This window comes from Mesocricetus auratus, unplaced genomic scaffold (genome assembly GCF_017639785.1).
Source record: "Mesocricetus auratus isolate SY011 unplaced genomic scaffold, BCM_Maur_2.0 Super-Scaffold_100054, whole genome shotgun sequence".
Classification (NCBI taxonomy): domain Eukaryota; kingdom Metazoa; phylum Chordata; class Mammalia; order Rodentia; family Cricetidae; genus Mesocricetus; species Mesocricetus auratus.
In genome coordinates, this window is record NW_024429231.1 from 1885796 (window position 1) to 1898684 (window position 12889).

At 53.1% G+C, this 12889-nt stretch overlaps 2 protein-coding genes across 4 annotated transcripts; one reads left to right on the forward strand and one right to left on the reverse strand.

The window, feature by feature from the left end:
- Positions 1-2985: 2985 nt before the first annotated feature.
- On the reverse strand, positions 2986-8514 carry Bcl2l12 (BCL2 like 12). 2 transcript variants are annotated; one of them, XM_005084743.4, is made up of 8 exons: positions 8388-8514; positions 8125-8306; positions 7533-7647; positions 7225-7367; positions 6174-6260; positions 6000-6091; positions 4580-4867; positions 2986-3181 (listed from the first exon to the last, which is right to left on the reverse strand). In XM_005084743.4, the coding sequence occupies exons 3-8, from the start codon at positions 7637-7639 to the stop codon at positions 3131-3133; spliced, it is 768 nt and encodes a 255-aa protein (XP_005084800.1). In that variant the 5' UTR covers positions 7640-7647; positions 8125-8306; positions 8388-8514; the 3' UTR covers positions 2986-3130. The 2 variants fall into 2 exon arrangements, with proteins under 2 accessions (XP_005084800.1, XP_040592025.1); XM_040736091.1 differs by lacking the exon at positions 4580-4867.
- Positions 8515-8961: 447 nt separating this feature from the next.
- On the forward strand, positions 8962-12833 carry Irf3 (interferon regulatory factor 3). Of its 2 annotated transcripts, none has more exons than XM_013124260.3 (7): positions 8962-9477; positions 10217-10388; positions 10478-10548; positions 10682-10856; positions 10955-11335; positions 12140-12255; positions 12607-12833. In XM_013124260.3, the coding sequence occupies exons 1-7, from the start codon at positions 9220-9222 to the stop codon at positions 12787-12789; spliced, it is 1356 nt and encodes a 451-aa protein (XP_012979714.2). In that variant the 5' UTR covers positions 8962-9219; the 3' UTR covers positions 12790-12833. The 2 variants fall into 2 exon arrangements, with proteins under 2 accessions (XP_012979714.2, XP_012979713.3); XM_013124259.3 differs by having other exon boundaries at positions 10481-10548.
- The last annotated feature ends 56 nt before the right edge of the window (positions 12834-12889 follow it).

A 12889-nucleotide genomic window follows, 5' to 3' on the forward strand; every position in this document is an offset into this window, starting at 1 on the left:
CGCCTCCTTCCGGCCAGCTCCGCCTCGAAGCTTCCCGGCGGGCTCCGCGCTAAGCGGATGTCGAGGAACTCCGCTGTCGATCATTAAGATGGTCCGCCTCTCCGTCGTCGCTATTAGCTGAGCAAAAGGTGACGTTGCATGGCTCTTATTCCATTCCCTACGAGTGACTGGTCAGGAACAACAGGGGCCATTGGCCCACAAGGAGGCAGGCCGGCTTTGCACAGCAGCGATTGGCTCCCGGGAATGTCAGTCATCAACGTTGGGGGGGGTCTCGGGACTGGAAAGCCTTCAGGAGGAACTCGGGCGCGTGGGCGCGCTGTGGGGAAATCCGAGTCGCCGGGAGCAGATGTGGTCGCGTTCTGGTCTGGGGTCCTGAAACTTGTCAGGAGTCGTGGTGAGCGTCAGTGCGATGAGCCCTACCCCTGCACTGGACTGTGCCAAGTTCTGAAGCCCTGTGGCCTCCTAGTCCTTTGCAGAAACACCCGACTATCTACCTTTGTTTGGCCAACTCCTACCGGCAGTCACCGGCAATTTGGACGCCATCTCTCTCCTCCAGGAAGTTTCCCTGGACCTGCAGAAAGTTACTTACTCCTTGCCTGAGGATAGATGCCCATTGCTGGGTTTATGCGCCTTTTGTCCCACCAGTACTTGGCCCAAGCACAGGATCCTTTAAATTCCCAAATGTGCCTCCAATCCAGGCCTCCTCAAAAAGTATCCATGCGTGCACATCTGCCATGCTTCCTCCCGACTCCTGACACTTGTTTAGTGTGTATGTGCATGCGTGTGTGTCAAGCACCGTGTGCTTCAGACCCTTAACACTTAAGATATCTGATGTGACCTGTTTTTTTTAGGCAGAGTCTCACGGTGTAGCCTTAGGCCTGCAACTGTCACGTAGATGAGCCTGCCTTTGTCTCCCAAGTGCAGGGATTTAAGGCGTGCGTAAAATTCTCCCAGCCAATATGATTTTTCTTTTCTTTTCTTTTTTTTCTTTTTTCGAGACAGAGTTTCTCTGTGTAGCCCTGGCTGTCCTGGAACTCGGGGATCCTCCTGCCTCTGCCTCCCTAGCGCTGAGGTTAAAAGCGTGCGCCACCATCGCCCGGTTCAGTATGTTTTCTTGACTCCGGCCGGCCTATCCTACTTCGTCCCCCATCTCAACATCCCCAGGACCTTTCCCTCTGTCTTGTCAATCCCCGAGCCTTCTCTCCAGCCCTGGGGCTCCTACCTGCCAGTCCCTACACTCACCTCTGCCTATGGCCTTTTGGGGCTCCCAGCACCCCCAGGACAGTACCTCAACCCCGCAACCACCTCCATTCACAGTTCCCTCCTAGTTACCTGGGCTCTGGCCGCCCTCAAGCTTCCATGCCTTTTCACATGCTGCCCCCTCTTTGGGGATTGAACTTGCTTTTCTATCAGGACGAGAGATTTTATCTACAGCTAGTGAATGCAGGGCATTCTGACTTCTACCCAGCCACTCTGACAAGAGCTTTTAATAACCTAACACAGGGAATCTCTGCAACCCATTCAGATGGCTGCTATTATAGATTTTTTTGTTTGTTTTTCGAGACAGGGTTTCTCTATAGTTTTGGATGCTGTCCTGGAGCTAGCTCTGCAGAACAGACTGAACTTGAACTCACAAGAGACCCACCTACCTCTGCCTTCTGAGTGCTGGGATTAAAGGAGTGCATCGTAGTTTTTTTGTTTTGTTTTTTGGGTTTTTTGTTTTGTTTTGTTTTGTTTTTTGGTTTTTCGAGACAGGGTTTCTCTGTATTGTTTTTTGGACCATGTCCTGCAACTCGCTCGAACTCACAGAGATCCACCTGCCTCTGCCTCCCAAGTGCTGGGATCAAAGGCGTGCGCCACCACCGCCCGGCTGCATCGTAGTATTTTTAAAGTTTATTTAATTTGGATTTTGTTTTTATGCGCACAAGTATTGTAGAGATCAGAGGTTGTAGTAAAAATGCCTTCCTAGATTGCTCTGTACTTTGAATTTTTCATTGTTTTTTGAGACAGGGCTTCTCTGTGGTCCTGGCTGTCGTGGAACTCACTCTGTAGACCAGGCTGGCCTTGAACTCAGGTCCACCTGACTCTGTCTCATGAATGCTGGGCTTTGTACTTTGAATTTTCAGACCTGGCCTGGAACTCATAGAGATCCCCTTGCCTCTGCATGTCAAGTGCTAGGATTAAAGAAGCTGCTATACCAGGTACCACCTTATTATTTTTGGTATTTTTAATCACCTTATTTTTTGGGAAAAGGCCTCAGTAAATCTGGAGCCTACCAATCAGCAAGCTGCAGAGATCCTGTTTCTGACCTTTGAGTGCTGGGATGACTGATGTCTTTGTGTCTAGCTTTTCATTGGGGGCTGGGAATTGAGAGCAGGCCTTTATGCATAGGCAGCAAACATACTATACTGATAGATCCATTGCTTTAGCCCCAATTTTGGGTTTTGTTTTTTGCGGGTTTTTTTGTTTGGTGGTTTTTTTTGGGGGGGTTCCAAGACAGGGTTTCTCTATGTTTCTCTATGTAGTTTTGGAGCATGTCCTGGAACTTGCTCTGTAGACTCTGGCCTCAAACTCAGAGATCTGCCTGCTTCTGCCTCCCGAGTGCTGGGATTAAAGGCGTGGGCCACCACTGCCCGACTCACCAACTTTTTTTTTTTAAGACAGGATTTTTCGATGTAGCCCCAGCTGTCCTGGAACTCACTCTGTAGACCAGGTCTGCCTGCAACTCAGAGATCTGCCTGCCTCTGCCTCCTGAGTGCTAACACTAAAGGAGTGAGTCACCACACAGGGTATAAATCCCAGCACTCAGGAATCACGAGTTACAGAAAAACCAGGGCCAGAGAGACCCTGTCTTAAAAAAAAAAAAAAAAAAGGTAGACTGTAATAAAGGCCCCAACCGTGACCTCTCATCTCCAGGAGTACTCCATCCAGTCTACTCAAATGCACATGTACACACAAGTCAACTCACACTCAAACACTTTACTCTTTTAGTAAACAACAAAGCTTTTAATATGGAGACATTTCTAAACAACCTTTTTGGCAAAAAAAGTGGCGTGGCAGCCACCATCCCAGAGCCCTGAGAGGAAGTATGTGTCAGCAGAACCTGCGTTTGTGGGTTCAGAGGAGGCAGTCAGTCCAAGGGTAAGTTCAGGTCCACAGGTGAGATGGCCAGGATGCCTGCCTGCGGGGGACAAAGAGCCCATGACACCGCTGCTGTGACACAAAGACAGGGGCCGAAAGACAGTGACCCCGTGGGAAGGACAGAGCCCTGCACTTAGGCAACTCAGTGGCTGGACGTTCTGAGCTGGGCTTATTCTCTGCAAGACCTGTCCTTTAACTCCATGACATCGCTGTCCAGCCTCTGGTGCCCCATGTGCTCCCGTCACCTGTGGTAACAGAAGCAGGTATGCCAGCTTCTTGGATGAGTCCACACGTACATCCTTCTCCACATTCTGCTCCAGCTGTAGTCTGGATCCTCCCATCACTCCCTTCCTCCCTATCCCAGGGAATGAGGAAGAGCCCTACAAATGCTCACAACAGCATCTTTGGCCTGGTGCCCACATTCAGCCTTGAGGGAACCTCCAGCCTCATCAACCAATGAAATCCAGAGTCCTTCCTGCTGAGACTGGCACCCATCTCCAGGACTCTCCAGGTCCATCCACAAGGCTAGATGGAGCTATGCACAGACAATCCATATCCACAGCGTGATCAAGGCCCTCCCACGGCTGTGTATCTAGACCACACTTTTTCTCTCCTTCTGATGTGCTTTTTGTTGTTGTTGTTGTTGTTTTTTGTTTTTTAAGACAGGGTTTCTCTGTGCCTTTGGAGCCTGCCCTGGAACTAGCTCTTGTAGACCAGGCTGGTCTGGAACTCACAGAGATCCACCTGCCTCTGCCTCCCGAGTGCTGGGATCAAAGGTGTGCGCCACCACCGCCCGGCTGATGTGTTTTATCCTAACTCTCACTTGTTAATACTTTGAGACAAGATCTCATTAAGTTGCCTAGGCTAACCTTGAACCTACTCTGTAGATGTCTTTAAACCTGAATGTTCTTGCCTCAGCCTCTTTGGTGCCTGTACCACCAGGTACCATCACTGTTCCCTTACTCCCCTACCTACAGGGGTCACCATAGAGCACTAGCAGGTCTGCAATTCCCCGTGTACCTTAGGCTGCTCTTGACCTCATAGAAATCTACCTGCCTCTGAGTCCTGGGATTAAAAGTATGGTGTCTTGCCAAGTAGATTTGTTTCTGTTTTGTGTATAAAATAGTAAAAAGTCCAGGGAAGACCTCACCGGGCTGATAACCAACATAGGAAGCAGAGGTCCGTGGGATCAGGGTCAGTAGATAAGCACCACACGCATCCATCCTCCACTACACAATCACCCTAAAAAGATGAGGGGCCTGGGGAGCTGTGGGAGCTATTCTCACAACTGCTGGATCAAGCACGGTGGGCACACAGCACGTGCTCAGTAGGCACGTGGGAGGAATGGAAGAGCTGGGAGTTCTGGAAGGAAACCTAAGCTGTCCCCCATCAGATGGCAGTGGGGTAAACTGAAGCCTGACAGGTGTGTGCAACTTACCCAGCCCCCATGGGCCTGGATCCAGGGCGCAAAGCTGTGTACATGCTCCACACTGAGGCCGGCCAAGGTACCCCCCAGCCCAGCCACACGCCGGCTCAGCTCCATGGCCAGAGCCAGGCGGGCCAGTGGTTCCGGGGATGGTGGTGGGGGTGCTGGGCATGGCAGCGAGGGGCTTGCACAGTTTGGGGAGGAGCTGACTTCCCGGCTGGAGAAGAGTTCCACGAGGCGGGCAAAAGAGCCTGCGGACAGTCGAGCCAGTCTACGGTGCAGAGCCGGGTCAGAAGCTAGCTGAGGGGTGGAGGGGCGGTGTCAGTTACTGCCCCCCCTCAGCAACCACCCCGAGGGGCACAGCTTCCAAGCATCAAGTCTTGCCCACCCAACTAGCCTCTATGGCCTTAGTCAATGGGCTCCCAGGAATGGGGTCTAGACTCTGAGCCAAGTATAATTCTGAGTTCTAAACAGTAAATTCTCCTGTAATTAGGATTAATAACAGTCCCTGAAGCCAAGCCAGGAGTGGTGGCACACACCTTTGATCCCAGCACTCGGGAGGCAGAGTCAGGCAGATCTCTGAGTTCAAGGCCAGCCTGGTCTACTGAGAGTTCTACGACAGCCAGTGCTACACAGAGAAACCCTGTATGGAGAAAGAAAAAAAAAAGTCACTGAAGCCATTTATTGAAACCTTGTTTTCTACCCAGATAATGGCTGTTATAGTTTGTCCAGATTTCAGGAAACTCAGAAGCTATACCCACCTCTAGTGGCATTTTCTCCATATTCTAAGATGTGTCCTTTGTAGTCAATCGGGGTTCTTTTGTTTGTGAGACAGTACTTCATTATGTAGCCCTAGGTGGCCTGAAGCTACAGACCAATCTTGAATTCACAGAGATCCACCTGCCTCTGCCTCCCAACTGCTGAGATTAAAGGTATGCATTCATGTCCCATCTTGTCACCCAGGTAGCTGGGCTGCCCCGCTAACTTTGGACTAGTGGCAATCCTCCTGCCTCACATTCCCAGAGTGCTGGGCGGAAAGCTGTGTGTCACCATGTTGACTGTAATCAAAGTTTACACACCTGCTCAGTCAGTCTCTTACCTGCCTCATGCGTCTGTTTGTTTGCTGTTCTGTGCTTTTGAGTGTGTTACTAGGGGAGGGTAATGGAGAACAGAGTTAAGGACCTCAGCTTGCTAGGCAAGGGCTCCACACTGAGCAATCGCTAAAGCCTCTGTGGGTTTTGTTAACTAGATCCCCTTGCATGCTGATGGTCCATGAAGGGCACTGGTTTCAAGTCTTACTGTGGAGAAGCTCCAAAGCTCCTGTAAAGATGATGCGGTGTTCACTGGAGCACCTCACTGTCCACCAATTCCTGTTTCTGCACTACCCCACAACTGTCCTCTCCAAGGTGTGGCGCACAGGCCCATCGGTCACCTTTTGGTTGATGACTTCTGCCTCCTCCTCCAGCAAGGCTACCAGCCTCCTTAGCAGGGCTTCCTTTTCATTGGATGGGGGACCCTGGAACTCTGGGGGCAGAAAAGAACTGACTAAGGAAGGGCCCGGCTTCACTCCCATCTCCGCAGTCTCCAGGGCTTCTCTGCTACCTACCTGGGCTGGGCGGAGACCTCAGCTGCTCTTGGACCAACTGTTCCAGACGCTGGGCAACCAGGGCGTAGAAGTCTGAAGGAGCTGGGCCTGTAGTGCCAACAGAACAGGGCACTATAGATTCTCCTCCAAGCATCTTACAGACAGGAACAACTTCCATTTCACACAGGGGTAAACCGAGGTCATGACAGAATTTGTAAAAAAATGTCAAAATCCTCAGCCTTTCTACTTCATTTCGCCCTCAAATTAAACTGAGAATATTCAACCTGAACTTTGGAGATTATTTCATCCAATAAGGGCAAACACGGAGCACCCCTGCCATGACCGCCTTCCGCAGTCCAGGTCACAGCAACTGACCAGGCTCAGCCCTGCAGCGCACTTTCTCCTGAGGTGAGCCTTCTAACCAGGTGTGCTCCTCCAAAACTATTTCTTAATTTGAAGGGCATGGTTGTCCCGCCTGCATGTGTGTGTGTGCCACGTGGGTGTGAGCAGCCCATGAAGGCTAGAAAAGCCCATCAGAGGCTGAACGACCCAGCAGTTAAGAGCCCTGGCTGTCCTTCCAGCAGACCTGGTTCAATTCCCACCACCTACATGGTGGCCCCAAGTTTCTGTAACTCCAGATCCATGGAATTCAACACTCTTCGTGGTGGCGCAGGCCTTTAATCCCAGCACTCAGGAGACAGAGGCAGGTGGATCTCTGTAAATTCGAGGCCACCCTGGTCTACAGAGTGAGTTCCAGGACAACCAAACCTACAGAGAAACCCTGTCTCAGGAACAAACAAACAAACAAGAAACAAAAACAAAAATGAGATCTAAGCTGGGGCTCTAATGATGCATGCCTGTGATTCCAGTATGAGGTAGGCTGATGAGGGGGGCTCCACAAGTGTGACATGTCTCAACACTGCCTAGAAAGAAATCTAACAGAGGAGGGGCAATAGTTATGGCTTGTGCTAAAACGGAGCGGTGTTCACCTTGTAACAGGTACTGTCTGGATTTTTCTAACCAAAGCTCCTAGCCGTTTAAGTTTCACAGGTGACCTGGCTAAATCTCTTACCAGGCTGCGAGCCATAGCAGGGGCGTAGGGGAAGGAAGCTGGGCCGAGAGGACTCCAGGGGAGGGGCTCCTCTCCCCAGGGGACAAGGGAGGCATCTTCGGAGGCGGCTCAGGAAATCTGTTGGCTCCTCTTGGGCAGGGCTCCTGGGGACAAGAACCTCGGAGTGACCCCATGGAAGATCACTCTTGAAACTCGAGATAGGAATATGGGGTCAGATCTGAAAGGAGGAGACAGGCCGGGGCCAGTACCAAGACTCGGGAAGACCTTCCAGTCACAAGCTGGCCCTGGGCGAGTGGCAACTCACTCACCTGGGTGGAGTTGGGACAGGGGACCCAGCAGCTTCACCGCGCCTAAGGAAGGCAGCCAGAACCCTCAGTGTGTCCTCACGGAGCCCCAGCTCTTCAGAGCCGGCCATGGAGGCACCTGAGGGAGAAAACAGAGGATGAACCCAAGTGTGGAGATAAGCTCAAACTTCCGAGTCTGAACGAAGAGCAGGACACGGGAGACAGAAGGTTGGTCAGTGGGACACTTGATTCCGTCGAGGAAAAGGGGGCTGGAAAGAGAAGGGTTTTAAGACAGGAGGCAGCTGAGTGCTTAAACTTCTACATTCAGGAGAAGGAATGGGGTTTGGAACTCCCAGCCCTGAATGCCGAAAGACGCACTCCTCCAGGTATTTAAGTCCTTAGAGAACTACCGATCCTAGTACGCTCTGCGGTACACATTGGCCCGATTTCCCCGCTTTTTCGCCGAGCAGTCTGCTGGGAGATGTAGTTCCAACTACCTCCGGCGGGCGCCAGAGACCCGGGTGCTCGGACGTCAGAGAGGCAGGACTGACTGCGGCCGCTCACGCAACTGTTCCCTTCCCTTTCTGTTCTAGTCCCTTCCTGGCACCCCGCTCACCTGGTTCGGGATTCTGCTCTAGTCGCGCCGGCGCCGGCTTTCACGCTTTCACTCAATTTCGACAAACTTTTCTTCGGAAATTCAACTTTCCCGCGCCTGCGCACTGGGCCGCCCTGGTAACCGCCCCAACGTTGAAGGGGCGTGGAATGCAGTCTCATTTGCATATGGCGTTCCCAGCATGCCTGTGGGCGGAAGGCCAAAAAAGGGCATTGAGAGAGTTGGGTGGCGCCCAGAAGTACCCTTTCGGCTTTTGCGTTTCTTACCCAAATTATGAGAAAATTATTTCTGTCGCAAAATATCATCAGAAAAGAAAGTCCCAGCGCCCGGAGGCTTAGCTGACAGAAGGGGAAGGGCGCGTGGCTGCGAGACTCACAACTACCGGCGCCCCACGAGCGCGCGATTCCTCCCCGGTAGGTAACGCGGAAGAGTCGGGAGGGTGGCGGCCTCGGGGCGCAGGATGGGGCAGCCCTGACGCGCAGGAGCTCGGCTACCGAAAACCAGAAGGGCCGCGCGTTGAAGGCCTCAGTCTCAGCACTTGCTGCAAGTTCGAGGCCAGTCGGTGCTCCCGAGTGAGTGCCAGGCCAAGCTGGACCACGGGATGAGCTCCATACCAGCCTGGGATACGTGAGTTGAAGACCACCCGGCTCCTGAATAAGTTTGAGGCTACCTTTGTTTACAGTGAAATTCGAGGCCAGCTTGAGCCACACAGTGATTCCCAGGCCAACCTGAGTTGCATAGTATAGTGAGTTGAAGACCAGCCTATGCTACATACTAAGAACCTGTCTCAAAACATCCATAAAAAAGAGGCGACTGCACTTGGGGACACTTGAGAGAATACTCTGGAAATAAGCCAGGGGTTTCAGTGCAAGGGAACTGTGGGTAAGGGAGCACTCCCGGTCTTGGAAAGACTAGGGAAAGAGGGCTCCCCTAGAAGCGGGGTTCCTGCGTTGGATAATAGAAGGGGTTTACATTTATAAAAGAGAAGGAAATGACGGGTAGGTGTAGAGCTTCTAGCGAAGACGCTAGGGTAGGAAGGGCGGTCACATTGGGTATGAAAGGGTGGGAAGCAGCTTCCCGTTTGTACCCCACGAAAGCATGGGTGAAAGATTTGCGCTGTGGCGGGTCAGGGAGTGCGTTTGCCCCTTGACACGCAGACTTAGGAACTTCCCTGTGTGCGCAGGCCCGAGCATGGGAACCCCGAAACCGCGGATCTTGCCCTGGCTGGTGTCGCAGCTCGACCTGGGGCAGCTGAAAGGCGTGGCCTGGCTGGATGAGACCCGCACTCGGTTCCGGATCCCTTGGAAGCATGGCCTGCGGCAGGATGCTCAGATGGCTGACTTTGGCATCTTCCAGGTGCTGGGGGCCAAAGGCTTTGGAAGACTTTGGAGAGGCGTTCCTGGGCGTGGCTAGGCAGGGGCGGGGTCTTGCTAATGAAGGTGGATGGGACTGGAGGGATAGACAGGAACTGATTGACAGATTCCAAGACTAGAACCCGGAAATTAAGTTTGGGTTGCTTAAGGACAGTCTATAGCAGTGGTTCTCAACCTGTGGGCGACCCTTCCACAGGGTCACTGTCAGCTATTTGCATTACGACTCCTAAGAGTAGCAAGCTAGTTATTATTTTATGGCTGGGGTCAGCACAGCATGAACTGTATTAACAGGTGGCAGTGTTAAGAAAGGTGAGAATGACTGCTGCCGAGGATGGGAGATCGTTGGGGGTGGGCTATCGATTTTAGAACCCTTAACCCTTAAGGTCTGAGAATGCTTTATGGATGGGGTCATTAACTTAGCGTGGACTAGGCAGTATTAGAGGTGAGACTGGTCCCCAGAGGGTGTCCTGGGGAAGGCGTGAAGGCTGACATGGTGGCCTGTAATCTCAGCACTCTGGAGGCATCAGCAGGAGCCCAACTTTGGTGCAGTGTGTGAGAAACCCTGTTTCAAAACCAAAAGGATGAGAATGGAAGGCCTAGGGACCAGTGAATGTGAGACCTTGGGTCTGAAACCACACGATGCACCGTGGTGGGAGGTGTCAGGACCTCAGGGCAGAGTCTAAGTCATCTCCCTTCCTATCCTGGAATCACTGGTGTGTCAGGCCTGGGCCGAAGCCAGTGGTGCCTACACCCCCGGGAAGGATAAGCCAGACCTGTCAACCTGGAAGAGGAACTTCCGGTCAGCCCTGAACCGGAAAGAAGTGTTGCGATTAGCTGATGACAGGAGCAAGGACCCTTTTGACCCTCATAAAGTGTATGAGTTTGTGACTCCAGGTGCGTGCGCCAGGCTGGCTTGGGGTCACAAAGACCTTGGGATCAGGAGGGTCTCTGGCCTTCATTCTTCTCACCCTTTCTCTGGACAGCAGCAAGAGACTTTGTACATCTGGACACCTCTCCTGATACCAATGGCAAAAGCAGTCTATCTGATCCCCAGGTGAGGAGGGGCTGGTCCTGTGCCCCGTCCGTCCTCCCCACCCCCACCCTGGGCCTCACTCATCACCAGTCTGCTGCCCTCTTGAGCCGGCTGAGGCTGTTAACCAGGCTCTAGCTGCTCTTACTTCCTCCAGGAAGACCTCTTGGATTTACTGGATGACTTGGTCTTGGGACCCCTCCCAGATGAGGGGTCCTCAGGCCAGGCTATTGCTCCTGATCACTCTCAACTACTGCTAAGCGCCAGTTTGGACAGCGTTCCAAGGCCGGCTCTCCAGGACAACCCGCTGAGGCAGCTGCTAGCTGAGGAACGTGAGTGCTGGCTGTGGGGTAGGAAGGGCTGCGGCAGGGGCAGCAGTGCAGCCCTCAGCCTGGTCCTCGTCGTCTCTCCCCTTTCATGCCCCTCTCAGAATGGGAGTTCGAAGTGACCGCTTTCTATCGAGGCCGCCAGGTCTTCCAGCAGACACTCTTTTGCCCAGGGGGCCTGCGGCTGGTGGGCACCGCAGCCGATAACAGGACTCTGCCCGGGCAGCCAGTCACCCTGCCAGACCCTGAGGAGTTTCTGGCAGACAGGCTCGCGAGGGAGTATGTGAGGCATGTACTCAAGGGCCTGGGCAAGGGGCTGGCACTGTGGAGGTCAGGGCAGTGTCTCTGGGCCCAGCGTCTGGGCCACTCCCATTCCTTCTGGGCTCTGGGTGAGGAGCTGCTTCCAGACAGTGGGCGAGGGCCTGATGGAGAGGTCCCCAAGGACAAGGATGGAGAAGTGTTCGACCTTGGGCCCTTTGTGGCAGGTGAGTACCCTAGGGGAATTGATAGACCATGGTGGTTGATTGAACTCAAAGTCTTGATACTCTGCTCTGTGACAGGGGACAGGCCTGTACCACCAGGGGCACAGGCTGCTGTAACTGTTGAACCTAATGTAGTACAGGCACCGTAAGATGCCGTGGCAACCATATTGTAGTAAATACAGAAATGGTGATGGGGCTGAGGACTTGGCTCAGTGGTAGTGCCCCTGGAAAACTACAGGAAAAGTAAGTCTCTAGCAGTTTTGTGGAATGATGAGTCAGCATCTGCCATGGGACAAGCCCATGTTGAGAGTCCATAAAAGCCAAGTGCTGATGGAGAATTTCAAAGCTATGTTGGGAAAGCGTCTCCCTCTGTATGTAGTCCAGGCCTCCTTAGTGTTGGGATGCCAGTTGTGAGCAGGTACCCAGTGTGACGTTGCACTTACATTAAATACTTCAGTTTTCTGAGGCACAGTCTCATTGTGGCTTCTGCTGGCCTTGAACACATCCCTCCTGCCACATGCTCAAAGGCTGGCATGACTGTCAATTTAGAGAACCACAGCAAGGCCTGAGGAATTGAAGTCACCCTGACAGCCTCACTTCCCTGGGCTCCTAGGAACACCTTCCTCCTCACTGCTGAGCCTCTGGGTGGAGTGGGCTGCTGAAGGAAGGAGGGGATATGGCAGGGACTTGTCCACATAGGCAGTGCCCGTGGTGGTGGAGAACATCGCCAGGGAAGACAGTAAGTTGAGTGTACGGAAAGGGTAGAGGGTCATCCCTTCTTCTCTGACCTGACTCCTGGGTTCCCAGATCTGATTGCCTTCATGGAAGGAAGTGGACACTCCCCACGCTACACTCTGTGGTTCTGTGTGGGGGAGTCGTGGCCCCAGGACCAGCCGTGGGTCAAGAGGCTTGTGATGGTCAAGGTGCCAGCTGTCTTGTGCTTCTGGGGCTGGGAGGGTCCATTTGTGGAGGAACCTGCAGCAGCCAGGGGCTAAAACTCCCAGAAACCCCCTACCCACCACCAAGAAACAGCAGCCCCAAGAGGACTCTTAGAGCCACTGTTCCCCATCCTCCACAGGGCCTGTCTGACACTAGCCCCTGTAGCTGCAAGTCTTTGCAGCCTTTAAAGTGTACAGCTCCCAGGAGCCCCATTGGTTATGGTGAGGGGTGGGGGAAACAAAAGCTCCTAGCAGCCCTAGGCCAAGTGAAGGTCCACCCTGTGCCATGCTGGGGGCTCGCAGCTGATTGGAGATTTACCCTTCCTGCCCCGGTAGGTTGTTCCCACATGTCTTAAGGAGCTGTTAGAGATGGCCCGGGAAGGGGGAGCCTCCTCCCTGAGAACTGTGGACTTGCACATCTCCAACAGCCAGCCTGTCTCCCTCACTTCTGACCAGTACAAGGCCTACCTCCAGGACTTGGTGGAGGACATGGACTTCCAGGCCACTGGAGACACCTAAGCCCTGCTTAGCTGCCATCAATAAAGCAGTTTATGCCACCACCACATGTCTGTCTGGTGTTACACTGTGTCCAAGCTGGTGACGATGGCACAGGGGTCTG